This window comes from Lontra canadensis, unplaced genomic scaffold, assembly GCF_010015895.1.
Source record: "Lontra canadensis isolate GAN:19392208 unplaced genomic scaffold, GSC_riverotter_1.0 scaffold210, whole genome shotgun sequence".
NCBI lineage: Eukaryota > Metazoa > Chordata > Mammalia > Carnivora > Mustelidae > Lontra > Lontra canadensis.
In genome coordinates this window covers 307,455-324,288 of record NW_022631204.1, presented here as the reverse complement: position 1 = coordinate 324,288, position 16,834 = coordinate 307,455, and the positions used below count along the sequence as shown (strand labels likewise).

The following is a 16,834-nucleotide window of genomic DNA, read 5'->3' as shown; positions in this document are numbered from 1 at the left end:
TACAGTATTTGAAAGGAAAATTTCACTAGATGGGATTAATAGCAATTACATACTGCAGAAGAAAAGATCAATGAACTGGAAGGCAAAGCAATAGAAACTCTTTAGTATGAATCACAGAAATAAAAAGAAAAAAGGGGGGGTTTCAACGACCTACAGAACAATAGAACTGGTCTAACATGGGTTTAACTGGAGTTCTAGTAGTAGTGGAGAGAAAGGACAGAGAAGAAATAATGGCTGAAATATTTCCAAATTTGGTAAAAATTATAAACTGTCAGATCCCAGAAACTCTGGGTTCCAAATAGGATAAACACACACACACACACACACACACACACACACACACACACTCCACACCACACCAGGGCAAAGTGTAATCAAGTTGCTAAAAACCAGTCACAGAGAGAAAAGTTAAAAGCAGCCAGAGGAACAGATAAGAGTGCTTAGGACTTCTCATAAGGAAATATGCAAGCATAAAGACAATGGAATGATATCTTTAAAGTTCTGAAAGAAATAATTATCAACCTAGAAACTATACCTAGTGAAAATATCTTTTAAAAATTAAGAAAAAATAGGCTTTTCAAACTGGGAGGCTGAGAAAATCTGTTGCTAACAGACCCACATTAAAATAAAAAATTAACTAAAGTTCTTAGGCAAAATGTAACTTTTATCCAGATGGAAACCTAGATCTACACAAAGGACTGAAAAATGCTGGAAAGGAGAAATATACCGGCAAATGTAAAAAATACTTCCTTACACATCTTTTAATTTCTTTAACTGATAATTTAGGGCCTTGTTGGGAGCAGCACATCCAGTGGTGGTGGCTTATGTGCTGACTGCAAATGAGTGTCACTGAAGGCCACAGAGGAGTGAGACAGGCTGTCAGCCGGGTGGCAGAGTAAGTGGAGCAACACAGTTCAGCCAAAAGGTGGCATTGCCCAGGCAGGCGGTTAGGTGAAGAGCTGCTCATAGCTGGGACATCCTAGCCTGAGCATTACTTCCTTTGCTTCGCATGCATAGCTGTCTAGCCTTCCTGCGCCCCCTGCTGGGGCCCATACAACAGGTTTCCCTACTATGAGACCTGTTGCCTGGTCAGGTTCTAGATCTGCTCTTCCAACCCTTTAAGCTTTTCAGTTCTCTCCTCTGAAATGCTGGCACCATGATGAGTACTTATAATCCCCAACCACAAGAGGGACATGAAAAAAGTACCCTTAGTTATGCCTGCTATAATCTCTATAACTTTATTATTGTTTAGATAATAAATGAGCTTCTACCTAGATAGAAATATAACAAGAATATGGATTGTTGGCCCAATAAAGTGATATTAGAAGGCTTGCTTTCTCAAACCAGAGCTGTAACATCTATGTTTAAAGAAGCTGAAAAAGATGAAACTGAAATATCAGGGAGGGCTCTGACTCATGGTAGGAAGACATTTACTTCAAAGACATGGTGAAGTTGTAAGCAAGAAATGAAAATATGTAATGGATTTATATGTGTATGTAATATGTATGTAACTCAATTACCTTACAGTGTCTTAGGCACAGATCATTTTATATAGCTTCAGAATAATTTGCTATTTAAGTTGTGGCATCATTTTCAGACCATTCATAGGTAAAGGGAAACAAGCCGAGTATTTTAAGTATAGACAGGATGAGTTTATTAAAACCCAAAAGTTGTTTGTTAGAACTTTTCAAACTAGAAAAAGTCACTGAAGCGTCTTATGCATAAGTTATTGCACTGCATGGACTGGGGCAATGGACATAATAGTCTAGAGATCAATAAAGCCCTGAACAGTTGACATTGCTAAATGTCTACTGAATGAAAAGTTACTAAAATAACTTGTAGTAATGCCTCTTTTCAATAGCACAGTAACTTGTTTACTTAAACATTTAGCTCTAAACATGAAGACTTAATTATTTGCATAATTGTACTTTTACCTTACAGACAAGTCTACAAATGTGTCTGGACTAGCTGTTTTGCTTGTAGTCATGTGGTATCAGCACTAACTAAATCTTTGAAGAAGGCTTTTTCTTTGTGAAGGGTTGACAACAAACACAAGTGGTACTGAAATATTGAAAGTGCTGAATAACTTCTTTGAATCCCATGGTTTCTCCTGGAGCAACTTTGTTTATATTTGCATGAAGGTACAAAAACAAGGTAGATAAAACTTCAGGCACCATGATATAAATTAAGGCAGTACCATCAAAGTATACCAGTAGTTATTGTATTCTTTATACCACCAGTAATCACATTAAAAGTTCAATTTCACTTAAGAATGTCTTTGGTGAAGCACTAAAAATTATTAAATCTTGATCCTGGGTTTAATATTCTATGTGACAAAATAAGAGTTATGAAAAAGTGCTTCTGTTATAAACTACATTATGGCGATTGTACTGAAAAAAAAAAACACATCTGTAATTAGGCTGTGGCTTAACTAGCCACTTTTCATGAATACCATTTTTCCTTGAAAGAACAACTGATGGAAAAACTGATTCAATACCGGGGTATTTGGCAAATACTTCTCAAAAATGAAGTGAGCCTTTAGGGTAAACTACTGACATAATTTGTTGCCAATAATGATATTTACATTTTTGAGTGAAAATTAAAATACTGGAAAACTTCATGCTTGAGAGTTTCCCCAAACTTAAGCTTTGTTCCAATGAGATTAGTGCTGATATCAATGTGATTTTTGATAGTGCAAAATATGTTTCAGCATTTATAATATTCACATAACTTGGTGAACCAATATTTTCCAAGTAATCAGTATGTACAAGATGGGTCAAATATCTATGCAAAGTACAAGATGACCAATGAAATTTTAATGCAACAGTATATAAAAATTTCACTGATAATAGCTTCAGATTCCATATGGTATTAACCTGTAAGAAACTACCATTTGTAGAGTTTTTGTGCAGTATCAAAGAAGAATATCCACAACTATCTATAAAGGCTATTAAAATACTCTTCGCTTTTCCAACTACATATCTGCATGAAGCTGGATTTTCTTCATATACTTTAGCAAAAACATCATAACACATTGTAGAGGTCGGCATGAGAAGTAAGCTGTCATTTACTATGCCAGACATTATAGAGATATGCAAAAAATGTATAGCAATGACATTCTTCTCATGACTTTTTTTTTGAAAATAGAGTTATTTTTTAAAAATCACAACATGTTATCTGTGCTAATGTGTACTGGGTTTATGATTCTAAGTAAATTAATAAATGTTTTAACTGACTGAGCCACCCAGGTATCCCTTAATAAATGTTATAAAATTTTAGAAATATACTGTTTAAAGCAAGACAATAAAAATGTATCACAGGGTTTATAATATATGCAAAAATAAATATATGACTACATTTGCACAAGGGAAGGAAAGGGGAAAAATGGAAGAACACTGTAATAAGGGTGCTATATTGTACATGAGGTAGTATAATACTATCTGAAGGTAGAATATGATAAGTTAGAAATGCATATTGTAAACCCCAAATCAACCACAAAAAATCAAACAGTTACAGGTAATAAGCAAATAAAGGAGGCAAATGGAACCTTAAAAATACTCATTTAATTAAAAAAAGACAGGAAAATAGAAAGAAAGAAGGAATAGATGGGACAAATAGGGAACAAATAGGAAAATGGACTTAAACATATAAATAATTTATGTAAACATAAGTGGTGTAGGCACTCCAACCAAAAGGCAGAGATTGTCAGGCCAGAGTAGATAAAAAATCATTACCCACTATATGTGGTCTATAAGAAATTCAATTTAAATATGAAAATACAAATAGGTTTAAAAATAAAGGAAAAGATAAAGATATCTACACAAATAATAATAATAATCACACCACTCAATAATAATCAAATTGTCACAGATGTGACAATACTGAAATCAGACAAAGTAGACTTCAGAACAAGGAATATTACCAGAGATAAAGAGTAATATTTCATAATAATGGAGGGGTCAGTTCATCAAGGAGTTATAATGACCCTAAATGTGTATACATCTAATAACAAAGCTTCAAAAATACATGAAGCTCAAATCAACATAAGCGAAAGGAAAAATAGCCAAATCCAAAATCATGGTTGGACATTTCAACTTTCTTGGTAATTGACAGAATAAGCAGACAAAATCCATAGGGATATAGAAGATATAAACAACACTCTCAACTAACCTAACTGATAATGATAAAATATGCTATCCAATAACAGGAAAATACACATTCTTTGCAAATTGCACATGAAACATTCATCAGGATAGATCATATGCTGGGCTGTAAAACAAATTCCAATAAATATAAAATGACTGAAATCATGCGAAGTATGTTCTCTGAGCACAACAGAATTAAAATGAATGTAAATAGAAAGACATCTGGAAAGTCCTAAAATACCTGGAAATTAATTTTTAAGAACCCATGCTTCCAAATAACTCATCAGTTAAAGAAGAAAATTAGAAAATACTCTGAAGCAACTGAAAATGGAAACATCAGAGTTCGTGGGATGCAGCTAAAGTAGTGCTTAGATGAAAATTTATAGCATAAAATGTTTGTATTAGAAAAGAAGAAAGGGTTAAAATCAAACTATGTCTCTATCATAAGATACAAGAAAAAGAACTAAAACCCAATACAAAGTAAGTAGAAGGAACAAAATAACAAAGATATGAGCAGAAATAATAAAATAGAAAAGAGAAAAACAAAGTCAATGAAACTAAAAGCTGGTTCTTTGGGAAAAAAAAACCAGCTCAATAAAACTGATAAGCCACAGGCTAAAATGATCAGGAAAAACAGAAAGAAATTAGCAATACTAGAAATGAAAGAGGGGATATCACTACAGCTTCTACAGACATTAAAACAATAGTAAAAGAATATTATAAGTGAATGGGCAAATTCCTCAAAGACAAATGATCAACATGGAAGCCAGAAGAAATAGAAAATCTGAATAGTTACATAACTTAAAGAAATAGAATTCATAATTAAAAACCTCCCCACAAAGAAAACACCAGGCTCAAATGTTTTCACTGGTGAATTCTGTCAAACACTTAAGTAAGACACAGCATCAGTTTTACATAAACTCTTTCAGAAAAAAAGAGGAGGTGGGTTCACTTTCCAAGTCATTTTATAAGATCAGCATGGCCTTGATATCAAAACCAGACAAAGACATTACAAGAAAACAACAGGTCAACGTCCCTCATCAACATTGACACAAAAAATCCTAGAGAAAATTTCAGCAAACTGAATCTAGCAATATATAAAAAGGATAATATACCATGACCAACTAGGGTTCATTCTAGCAATGCAAGGTTTAACATTTAAAAAGGCAATAATTAATGCAATTTACTGTATTAACAGAACAAGAGGACAGCATATGATCATTTCAATAGATGGGAAAAAAGCATTTGACAAAATTTAACACTCATTTGTAAGAAAACTTCTCAGTAAATTAGGACTAGAAGGGATCTTCTTCAACCTAATAAAGAACATTATGAAAAAAACCCTACAGCTAACATCACACTTCATAGTAAAAGATTAAATGCTTCCCCCTATGATCAGGAATAAGACAAGGATGTTTGCTCTAACCACTTCTATTTAACATCTACTTGAGGTCCCAATCAGTGTAATAAGGTAAGAAAAAGAAATAAAAGTCATAAAGATTGTAAAGGAATAAGTAAAACTTTCTTTATTCACAGATGACATGTTTGTATACATGAAACATACTAACAAATCTACAAAAAGCTGCTAGAGCTAATGAGTTTAGCAATGATACATTATTCAAGATCCATATAAAATCAACTAGGTTTCTATATTCTAGCAACAAACAATTAAAATTGAAATTTAAAAATAGCATTTGTAATAACATCAAAACCATGAATTACTTAGGGATAAATATAACAAAATTTGTGCAAGATGTGTTCACTGAAAAGTATAAATGAAAATTTGAAATTAAAGACTTAAGGAAATGGAGAGATATAGCAAATTCATGGATTGAAAGCTTAAATATCGTTAAGATGTTATTCCTCCCCAAACTGATCTATAGATTCAGTGCAATCTACAGATGCACTGCAAGACTGTTTTACATCAGTAACACACTTGCATATAAATCTACTTGAGTCTTTTCAGTGGCTACATATATTCCCTCATATGAGTCAGGCACAGTTTATCCAACCAGTCCATCAGAGGTGGTCTGGTTAAGTAAGTATTTTTCATTCACTAAATTTTGTTAATAAACCATCTGATTCAGATATATACACATACCTGATATATCTGTACATACATATACATATATGTATATATGAATACATTATATAACATAACTGCCATACTCTATCCTGGATCACAGGATCCAAATAGTATTACTGGATTAGGGAACATTCTTGTACATGATAGTCCATAAGCTTTATTATACAGAGTAGGTGATTTGCTAAATTAGAAAATCTTTTTATGGGACCTCATGCCATCTTTGGACTTTGTCCATGGTAGAGATACCTGAGCCAGGCATATGGGCAGGTTTCCTTCCTCTTAGCTTTCCAAGCTGGGCCCAACTCTTCTTCCAGTTGGGATTGCTTCCTTATTCCATGCCTGGCTCCCCAGTTCCTGAGCTGGGACTAACTCCCTGATCACTGGCTTTATGACATCACCCGTTTTATATCTCATGAGTGCTATCACCGAAATCTCACCACTAATGACTTGTAATATTTGTGCTGGGCTTGTCTTCTCAACTCCCTTCCCTCAATTGGCAATCTAGTGTTTTCCCATGGACACATCTGTTTTCCTACAGCTGGGATACCTGGTTACTTCTTGCAAAGGATGGGTAGTTGCTACTGGTAGCCTTTCCAGCAAACTGCTTCCTATTCTTCCATCTTAAAAAGAGAAGTTTTCCAGTGTGAACACTGACATGCTTATTACTCAAACACTAATTTATTCAGTTGTTCATTCAGTGAATGAATATCAACAAGGTGTGTAGCTAACACTGTGCTAAGCACTGAGGGGGAATACAGACAACCAAAAAACAGATGACCAAATGAATGCTACAGACTGTTATAGGAGTGTACTTGAACCTCTTAACAGGTTTGCCTTTCTCAAGTCTCTCCCTTTCACAATCTATCTTCCAGGTGCTACTGAGTAAGCTGTCTAAAAACCAAAGCTCATCTGTTTTCACAGAAAAAAGTATAAATTCTTTAGCGCAGCAGTCAAGTCTCTTTATAATCTGGCTCCAATTTTCATTCAAGCCTTAATTCTCCCCCACTTTCTCTCATAAATTCTATGTTCTCATTTGTCCCATGAGGCAACAGGTCCTTTCCAAACCTTATTCTCTTTGCCTAGAATGTGTTTCGCTCTTCTTCACCTGGCAAACTCTCAGCGAACCTCCAAGATTCAGTTCAAAGTCTTGGTGAAACATTTCTTCTATTCACAACTGTTCTGGATTTGGGTACATTGCTCCGTCACCTTTATTAGATGGTGAAACTTTTGAGGGCACTGGGTTGACTTGCTAGTCTTTGAATCTCTGAATTCAAGTCTGAATAGGGCCTGGCAAATAGTTAGGTACCCAATGAATATTTGTTAAATGAATGAAGGAATAAACGAATGTGAAGGAAGAGCTCAAAGGGCCTTGGTATACTTAGGTAAGGGATTTTTAAAGGCACAGGGCTTGAAGCTGCACCTAGGAAGACAAGAGATAGATGGGGAAAGAGCATCTGGAGGAGGAAGATTATTACCCTAGGACACAGAAGAACACAAGTCCAAGACTGAAAGTGAAGACAGTGAGGGGGTCAGCCAGACTACAGCTGACTGCTGCACTATCTTGACCTTTTCACGGACTAGATTTCTCAATTATATTTTCAGCTCCTGGAGGGCAGGGTATTTTGTACACTCCTTAGTATCCCTTTTATATATGATGCCCATCTCCACAGTCATTGTTCCTGCTGTCTTGTGGTTCTTACTCTGCTCTGTAATACAATTATTTGTGTATCTACTTGTCTCCCTAAAACTTACACTAGCCTCCCTCCCAGGCTGCTTGAGGTAAGGGAAGAGATGCAGTCTTAGTGTCTTTGCATCTTCTAAGACACCTAGCATGGTGCCTGGCACACAATGGGTGCTCAGTAAATATTTTCTGATCCACCATCTGTTGATCTGATTACAGAGAACCACAAGGATATTTGTGTGCAACTGTGTATTGTGGTACAAAACTTATATATGCCTTCACACTGTGTAGTCTATTTTTGGCAATTTTCATTAAAATGTTATCTTATTGTACATGGAAGACTGTCATTTCAATTTTCTCCTTTGTTCCTTCTTGGATGACTCACATCTCTTATACCAGAAGGATATGACAGAAGGGACTCAAAAAGGGTTTGGACACATTTATGAATGACGAAGTCATAAATGTCTGGGTATAAGGAGCTGTTGGGAGCATGCAAAGGGGAAGGAGAAAGCTTGCATTTCAAAAGTGCCTATTATGCACCAAGAACTGTGCTAGGCAATTGGCATACATTGTATATTATTTAATCTGGCAGAATATGTCGGCATAAAGACAGGACATGCCTATCTATAAGGCCAAACCCATATCTCTTCAGGCACATAGCTTCTCCAGGTACCAAAGGCAGTATTTATCTTATTAAAATTTTATCAACCTTTTAAGACAGATGAATCTAAGGATTTGCATTGTTTCCTAAGAACAGAACACTCATTCTCAATTCAAGCTCCTATCGTTTAAAACTCCTTTTTGGAAAAAAACAAAAACCAAAAAAACCAAAAAAAAAACAACCCAAAAAAACCCCAAACTCTTTGACATAACTTGATCAGTTTTTAAAGTCTCAAAGCTTTAAATTACAATGCAATTGGAGAGAGTCCCACAGCAGTAACAGCAATTACTTTTGTTCACAAATGTAAATTGTTTGCTTATCTTTATATTTCATAAAGCTTCCAAATACTGAACAAAGGTAAGTCAAGTCAAGAAAAGAGACTTCTATTAACCCTGACACTAGCAAATTGTCTCAGATTATAGCATGCCTTCTATTTGTATTCTACACACATAGAGTGGTTTTTTAGAGATACATATTTTGCCTCATTTGTGGTTAGAAGAAAATTGGAAGGGAATTAGTTTCAGTTGTTTCTAATTTTTTGAAAAATAATAGTAACTTTAAAAAGAAAAATGCTCCCAAGTGTACAGGTCCTGCATCTGATGGGAATCAAAACATACCCAAAGTACCATTTCTACTCCTGGGAATGGCTTGAGAAAGTGCGGCTGCAGGTACTGGTTCGTACATTGGTTTTATTGTAAGTCACACTATCCAAGGCCTAGGACTACACATCTTGATCTGTGATAACATGCTTCCTGCCAGGTGTGGGGATGGGTGGGAAGAGAAGGGGTACAACTTCAGGTAAGGGATAAGCAGCACACTCAGTGGGCTCAGACAGCTTTCTGTTAACCTGCTTTGAGAGAGCTAAAATAGACATCTTTGCTTCAGAAAGTGTAAAGCCCTTCTCACATGACTAGAGAAAATGGCAAAAGTTCAAATGAAGTTTCACATTTTAGATGGTCTTCCCCCAACCTCTATGTGCCACTAATTGCTGGAAAAACGCCAGACATGTCTTTGTGGTGATTATGTGTTTCTTACATTTTACATTAGTCAAAGGAAACTGAAAGACCAGGACTAACCCCAAAGAACACAGGTGTGACATACCACCTATGGAACTTTTTAAAGATAGACAAGAATCCAGCTTATACATTTAAAAGATTGCTCCTTCTGTTTTGAAACTAGGGGATGAAAATATGCACACATTCCAAAGAGTTCTTTGTGTGAACAGGTGACCCCTTCCCACAGTCTCTGTAATTAATTGAGAAATTAAAGTTAGTTGGCCTTTGAGATCTCTTGTAAAAAAAGGCAGAAGGTCTTGGATATTTTGGAACAAGAGTCCACTATTCTGCCAAGACAGTGTGTTATTGTTATTGGAGTGTCTCTCAACAAAACGGTATTGAGTGGTGAGGACGTGATTTTGATTAGGTGGAATGACTCAGCTCTTCCCCTTAAAGAAGAGAGGACTTGTCAGAGCCTTACTTACCTCATGATCTGGGATCTCAGAGGATAGTGTTTTCCCTAGGATGACCCCGGTCAAGTATGTCCAGCATCGAGCCGTGTTGGCAAGGTTATAGCCTCCTGTCTCCATCAAGAATTGTGAAGTTAGGAAAGAACAGTCACAAAACAGCAGGAGAGGGAAGGAGGGTAAGGAAGGAGAGAAAAATGTTTTAATAAAAGGTCTAAAAAGACAACTCCAACTTGCAGAACTTTACCTAAACATCCCTTTATGATGTTTTTGAACCACCTAGTAGGTGGACTTTAGTGGGTTAGTCAGACCATGCACAGTGTGGAACTAGGAAGTCTAAGGCCTGCAAAGATTAAAGAGGCTCTCATCTATGAACTAGTATGTATCCGAGGATTCCAAGCTCCTCAGTTTCATCAAGTCATCAGCAAGACTGAGATCCCTGGAACTTGGATCCCTGGAACCCAGCAACCCACCCAATGTCAAGGTTTCTGTGATGAATTTAGCAACAATCCTATAAAATGGCTGCTGGATGTAATTCATATGTTAAAGCCATTGGCAGATATAGTCCTAGAAATATCCAGGAAAGAGAAACAGAAAATGCTGACAGAAATAGACTTCCTTCTTCCAATATCAGCATTCCTTTTCTCCACAAAACACAGGCCTAGTGGCAGAGATCAAAGAGAATGAGATGAGGAAGGGACTGTTGATTGATGCTCTGACCCATCTCGTCAGGTTCTGTCACAGTCACCCAGCAGCCATATTATACTGGCTAATAATCAGCATATTCTTGCACTGAATAGATGTGTTCTGCCATGCAAGCATTAGAACATTGGCCTTTAGCTAAATTCTAAGTGTAAGGATGAAATGGAATGATTTCCTAACTTCAGTGCAGCCTGAGGGAAATAAAAGCTGGTCTATTTTAGGTAGGGTAACCATATAATTTATTGTCCAAATGGTACATTTTAACAGTTAAAGGGGACACTATTCATAATTACACAGGGATAGCATGTATAAATTAGGACATATGGTCACCTTTCTCTTAAGCCTTTCTTGAAAGAAAGGCTTTCTCCTTGAAAGGTCAGGGATACTGGGGATTTTGGAATTCTTTTAGGCCTCAGTGGGGTCCAATGAAGCTTGGGGAAATGGCCATATCCACTAGTTGTCTATGTCTTATTGGAGATCGAGAATTTAAGTGAAATAGTACACTTTATTACTTTAAACATTCCTGACGTGAAAAATCTGAATTTAGAAGATCAACTTATTGGGTATGATTATTTGATTTCAAAAAGATTCACTATAGATCTGAAGTAGTAAGCTCTCTCTGGTACATATACAATACGATTTGATTTGCAAAAATACCATTTACATACAGGAATTTTCAGGAATACACATATTGCACAAGAAGGGTTATATATACAAAAGCCAAAACTTTGGGCTGACAAAGCAAAAAGACTTTGAAAATGCTAAGCAAAGGCTGTAGCCACAAACAAAAGTTGGATTTGCACAGATGTATGTTGAAGAAAGGGCTCTTTTCCTCCCCCTAGCTGTACCTGTATCATCACCAGCACCCTTAGTACTGTCAAGGAAAGTAATACGTCATACAATACTTATCAATTTCATCTTTTCCCTGAGTTGAAGTTAATAGATGTCTTGCCAGCTTTTCATAAGAGGTTCCCTCTTGTAAGCACCTGTAATTTTGATCTTTCTAGGATTTGAGGCTGCCAAAGGACCAGGCTTGTGTATTTGTGCTGAATGCCCACTCATTTTCATAAGGCCTTCCCACAGCCTCCTCTAATTTGGTTTTTACAACAGGTTGACAAAACAACAAACTATTAGCTATTCCATAATACATGCACTTTAAGCTCAATCTGCTTGACCATGTTATTTTAACACACCAATCCATTCACCCAATGAAATAAAGATTGTGCCAGATAGATAGAAGACTCTTAGCAAGGCATCTTCAAAGGTAGTTGAGGCTGTAAAAAGTACCTTTCACAAATGTGTAAACGCTTCTATTGAACAGACCCAGCTTTCTGTTGATTAAGTAATACAAAATGTCAGTACACACTGAAGGCAAGGATGCCCAAGAGACTCTAGGTCTCTCAGTTCTGCTTTATTGTAACAAATCCATGCTTCTTTTGTTGGGGGCCGGGGCGGGGTCAGGGGGAGAAGTCATTCTTGAATTCAGCTTAGATATTTAATTAGTTCATATGTTCACTAAAGAATTTTAGTGGTATGTTTCCAAAGGATGATTACTAGAACTGAGAGTCAAAAACTATATTGAGAGAAGATGGATTAAAGTCCACTGAGGTTAATATCCGCTATTCTTAATAAGATCTGATGGCACCTTTAATAAAAGGACCTTTGCTTCAGGAAGCGAAACTTAGACTTCAGAGTGCCAAGGAGTCAATACACATGCCAAGCTGAGGAGAAGTGTGTCACAGTACTTCCTTATGCTGAATCGTGAAGGGGGCAGAGTTCTCTGACTCAGGCTTCTGGATCACAGGCAGGTTGGTATTATCCAATCTAAGAAAGCCAAGTTTTCCTCAGTGTCAATGGACAAAATGTGGAAGAAGGTCAGCAAATTCTCCTGGTGACCTCCCTTTGTACTCACCTCCTCCCAAAATGAGTGTTGCCAACTGCCACTGAAGAATGTACTTAAGACATTTGCCAATTCCCACTGGAGTCATGTTAAAGGAACACATGGGATCCCCAGCAATCGTATCAGCTCCCAGCTGTAAGACCACTGCTTTGGGATTAAAGGCTATGTAGACCTCCTTTAGTACACTGTAGAAAAGAGAAAGGATAGAAAATGTCAGAAAAAGATAGATCAGTTTGGTGGTGGTTGAGGCGAGGGCAGCTGGAGGTATAGCTGAGTCAGCAAACAGTGAAGGGAAAAAAGATCCAACTCGTCAACTCATCAAACTTTCCATCTAAAAAAGGTGAATCAGACTGTATCTAAATTATGCCTTAAAAAACCCGATTTACAAAAAACATCCCCCCCCCCACTTTCATGTTACCGAGAACCAAGTTTATCCTTAATGTTTCGGAACACAAACTTCCCTTAAATATTCATTTTCACTTAACTTCAACAGCCATAGGACAGAGTATACATATTTACTCCATTTTACAATCTGGGAAAATAAGACACATACACTGAACAGTCCTGATAATTTAAGATTGTCAACATACTTGGAGTTTATTATCTGTTATCAATGGAAACTACTGAAGAGAATTAACATGCCTTTGAAAGCACAGATGTTATCAGCTTACTTTCTATTATGCTAAAGGACTTCTGGGTTAAGAAATATAGCCCTCCCTAAATCATATGTAACCAGAGTCTTCTTGAGCAGGAAATGATAACCACTGATCCAAAATTATAAATCTGAAAGCACCCTAAAGAATAAGTTATAGTGAGCAATAATGAGGATAATTTGGGGGTAGAATCACACAGTGCTATTAAAGCAACCTAGCAGCTGTTCCATTTCCTCACAGAAGCATCATAGATGAAAAAAAATGTTGTCAGTGTGACAGATGACCTTAGTCAGGCTTCTAGTATTATCATTAACTGAACACTGACACTGTCCAGAATACATTCTTAGGAGTTATAAGGTTCCTGCTCTCAAGGGGCTTACAATCTAGTTTCCCGACAAACCATATACCAGTCCTCATGGGCCTGAGGAACTCTTTCAGAGACACATAAACAAGTGTAAATTAACATACTTCAGAGTTGAGAAAATGCAGAGTCAGAAAGTGATAAAAAATGTTGGGGTTAATGACCCTTCATAATCAACATGTCAAATTATACCAGTGCAGCAAAAACAGAAAAATTCCAGATCCTTCTGAAACTGCAAGAAGAATTCAAGGGATATAAAATGTCATTCTCCCAAATTCATATGTAACCAGGGTATTGAAACTATTGAAAAGTGCTCAGTTGCAGAGGCATTCTTTGACTCAAAAGACTGTTTTGTTTTGATTTCTCATCTATGCAGACAACTATTGTGTGATTGTGGAGATTATAAGAATATTATAAAACTTATGGCATATGATCCTTAATACAGAAATACTCAAGCCTATTCTTTCATGTGCCTATCTCCTGGTACAGAGGGAAACTAAGCCACCTGAATATTCAGCTAACATTTGTTGAGCATCTACATGTACAGGGCACCCTATTAGTTGCTATTAGAAGACACAGAGGAAGGCATGATCTCTATTCTGAAAAGGTTTATAACTGAAGAGGAAGAAGGTGGAGGCAAGGAAGACTAATGTTTCTTCTTTCATTCTTTCTCTCATTTTGCACATATTTACTGACTGCCCTCTGTGTGTCCAGCATGTAACTGTACCAGGAACATGCTGCAGGAACAAAGATGAATATGACACAGCTCTTATTTTCATGTGGCTCAGATCACAGGGGAAGGTTCATACTACGTTAATCGGTAATTTAAATATGATAAATAAAGTATTAGAGATGGCACACAGAGAAGGGAGTAATTGACTTTTCTAGAAGATGTCAGGAAAGGCTCTACAGAAGTAACTTTTGACTTAGGTCTTAAAAGATAAAAACTACAGTGAACCACCTATTGAATTGGCTAAAATGAAAAAAAAAAGCAGTAACTTCAATTGCTGGTGAGGATGTAGAGAAACTACACCGCACATAGCTTGTGGGTGGGAATGTAAAATGGTATAGCCACTTCGGAAAATAGTTTGGCAGTTCCCATCAAAATTAAAAATAGACTTACCATATGACCCAGCAATTGCCTTCTTGGGAATTTATACCAGAGAAATTAAGACTTATTTTCATATAGGAACTTATACACAAATATTCATAGCAGCTTTATTTGTAACGATCCAAACTGGAAACCACTCAGATGTACTTCAATAAGTGAATGGTTAAACAAACTGTGGTACGTCCATACCACTGGAATAGTGTTTATCAATAAAAAGAAAAAAAAAACTATCGATAAATGCAAAAAACAAAACAAAACTTGGATGGCTTTCAAAGGAATTATGCTGGGTGAATAAGCCCAATTCAGAATCTATACTGCATGATTCCATTTGTTAAGTAACAATTTGAGGGGTGGCAAACAGATTGGAGGTTTCCAGTAGTTAAGGATGGCTATAAAATAGTAGTATGAGACAGCCTTATGGTGATGGTTGTGGTTATGAAAAGCTATGCATGTGATAAAAATCTCATAGAGCCCCCCCCATATACACATGAGTGCATGAATAATGGGTGAAAACTAAGTAAGCTCTGTGAATTGTACCAATGCCAACTTCTTGATTTTGATGTTGAATTATAATCATGCAGGATGTCAAGATTGGAGGAGGCTGGAAGAAGGGTGCATGGGACTTCCTTGTACATTTCTTTGCAACCTCTCTTGAGTCTATAATTATGTCAAAATAAAAAAATTAAGAAGAAAGATTAGGAAAAGTTTTCAGGCATGTGGGGTGAAGACAGTGGAGTTGGCAACAGGAATGGTTATGAGGGTTACTGGTAGGAGATGAGGTTCAGAGAAGGAACTGCACACACAAGAGCATGATGGCTTGAAACAGGCAGTAGTGGGAGGGAGGCTAGTGAAATAAACGTGGGTTAGGGTACTCAGGGCCAGATATGCCAGGCAGGCTAACAAGTGGGGACTTTTACTTCAAGAGTATGGACCATCTCAAACATTGTGTGTGTCTGTGTGTTTCCATTCATGTACGTGTGTTGGGGGAATGATCAGATTTACATTTTGAAAAGCTACTCTACCTATAGCATAGGATATACTAAAAGTTATCAGGGGCCATTTGCACCCATCCAGGCCAGTGGCAGCAAGGGAAAGGAAGAAAAGATGGATTTGGGAGATACTTCCAGGGTAGAATTGATAGGGCAGCACATACTGACACACAAGAAGAGCATCTACATACAACATTCACGAGCATTTTGTACAGGGAGAGAGGAAAGGATATAGGAAGGCAGGTGCTTCTGGGATAGCTGTCTGAATGATAGCCAGGGAGAGAAAATGAGTCCCCAGGGAATTCTGATGAAGAGGGCTCTGGATGGCTAGAGAAAAGGGTAATTGGAAGCTTTGGCAATGGTAAGGTATTTCATACACAGTGTAAACATCAAGGCCACTGCAAGTGAGGACACCTTCCATGTGAGGGCTACATGGTGGACACTCTTAAATTAAAGACCGAAAGTTTTCCTTTAGTTTGACAGTCAAACGGGAGTCGCTGGAGAAGCATAAGGACCAACGTTGCTGAAAAATGATGATTAGGAACTCTGATTTTTGCTGTTTCGTGGAAGGCCAAGGAGAGAAAGTCTGGAGGCAGAGGGATGGGCAAAAAGGGTACTGAAGCATTCTAAGCACAAGAGCATCAGGAAGCAAGGTAAGATACCCTTGGGGAAAAAAAATGAGAGGGCTAGGTGACAGACTGGGTGGGGGTTGGGGTGGTCAGAGTAGAAAACACACTGCGCCGATTCCTCCAGAATTCTCAGGCGGGGGAAAGCGAAATAAAAATATTCCTTTTCCTAGTGCAACTTCCAAATCCGGTGTTCCTTCCTCTCATCAATCTCATCTCCTTTGAGTCAATGTCATTTGCTTATACCACTCAAACACTAGCAAAGGTCCTAGCTACAGACCTACTACAAGGTACTCTTTCACCTCCCTTAAGGACTTAAGCACCTGAAGTTTTTCTGTCTCTCCCTTTCCCCGTCATTTGTCTTTGCCATTCACTATTCACTTGCTTACTCACATCTTGATTCAAGCACCTGTTCTCACCCATGCTGGGCACTAGAGATACAGAAATAAGTTAAGAC

The 16,834-nt window shown here is 37.2% G+C and overlaps 1 protein-coding gene across 5 annotated transcripts in view; it reads right to left on the bottom strand.

The window, feature by feature from the left end:
• HDAC8 (histone deacetylase 8) overlaps positions 1–16,834 on the bottom strand; it is a 217,041-nt gene that overhangs the window by 115,816 nt on the left and 84,391 nt on the right. For 2 of the 5 annotated variants that reach the window (XM_032848846.1, XM_032848848.1), the window contains 2 exons: positions 12,650–12,822; positions 10,054–10,148 (listed from right to left, as the gene is read on the bottom strand). In XM_032848846.1, the coding sequence (XP_032704737.1) occupies positions 10,054–10,148; positions 12,650–12,822 (268 nt within the window). The other 3 variants (XM_032848849.1, XM_032848854.1, XM_032848847.1) reach the window with 3 other exon arrangements.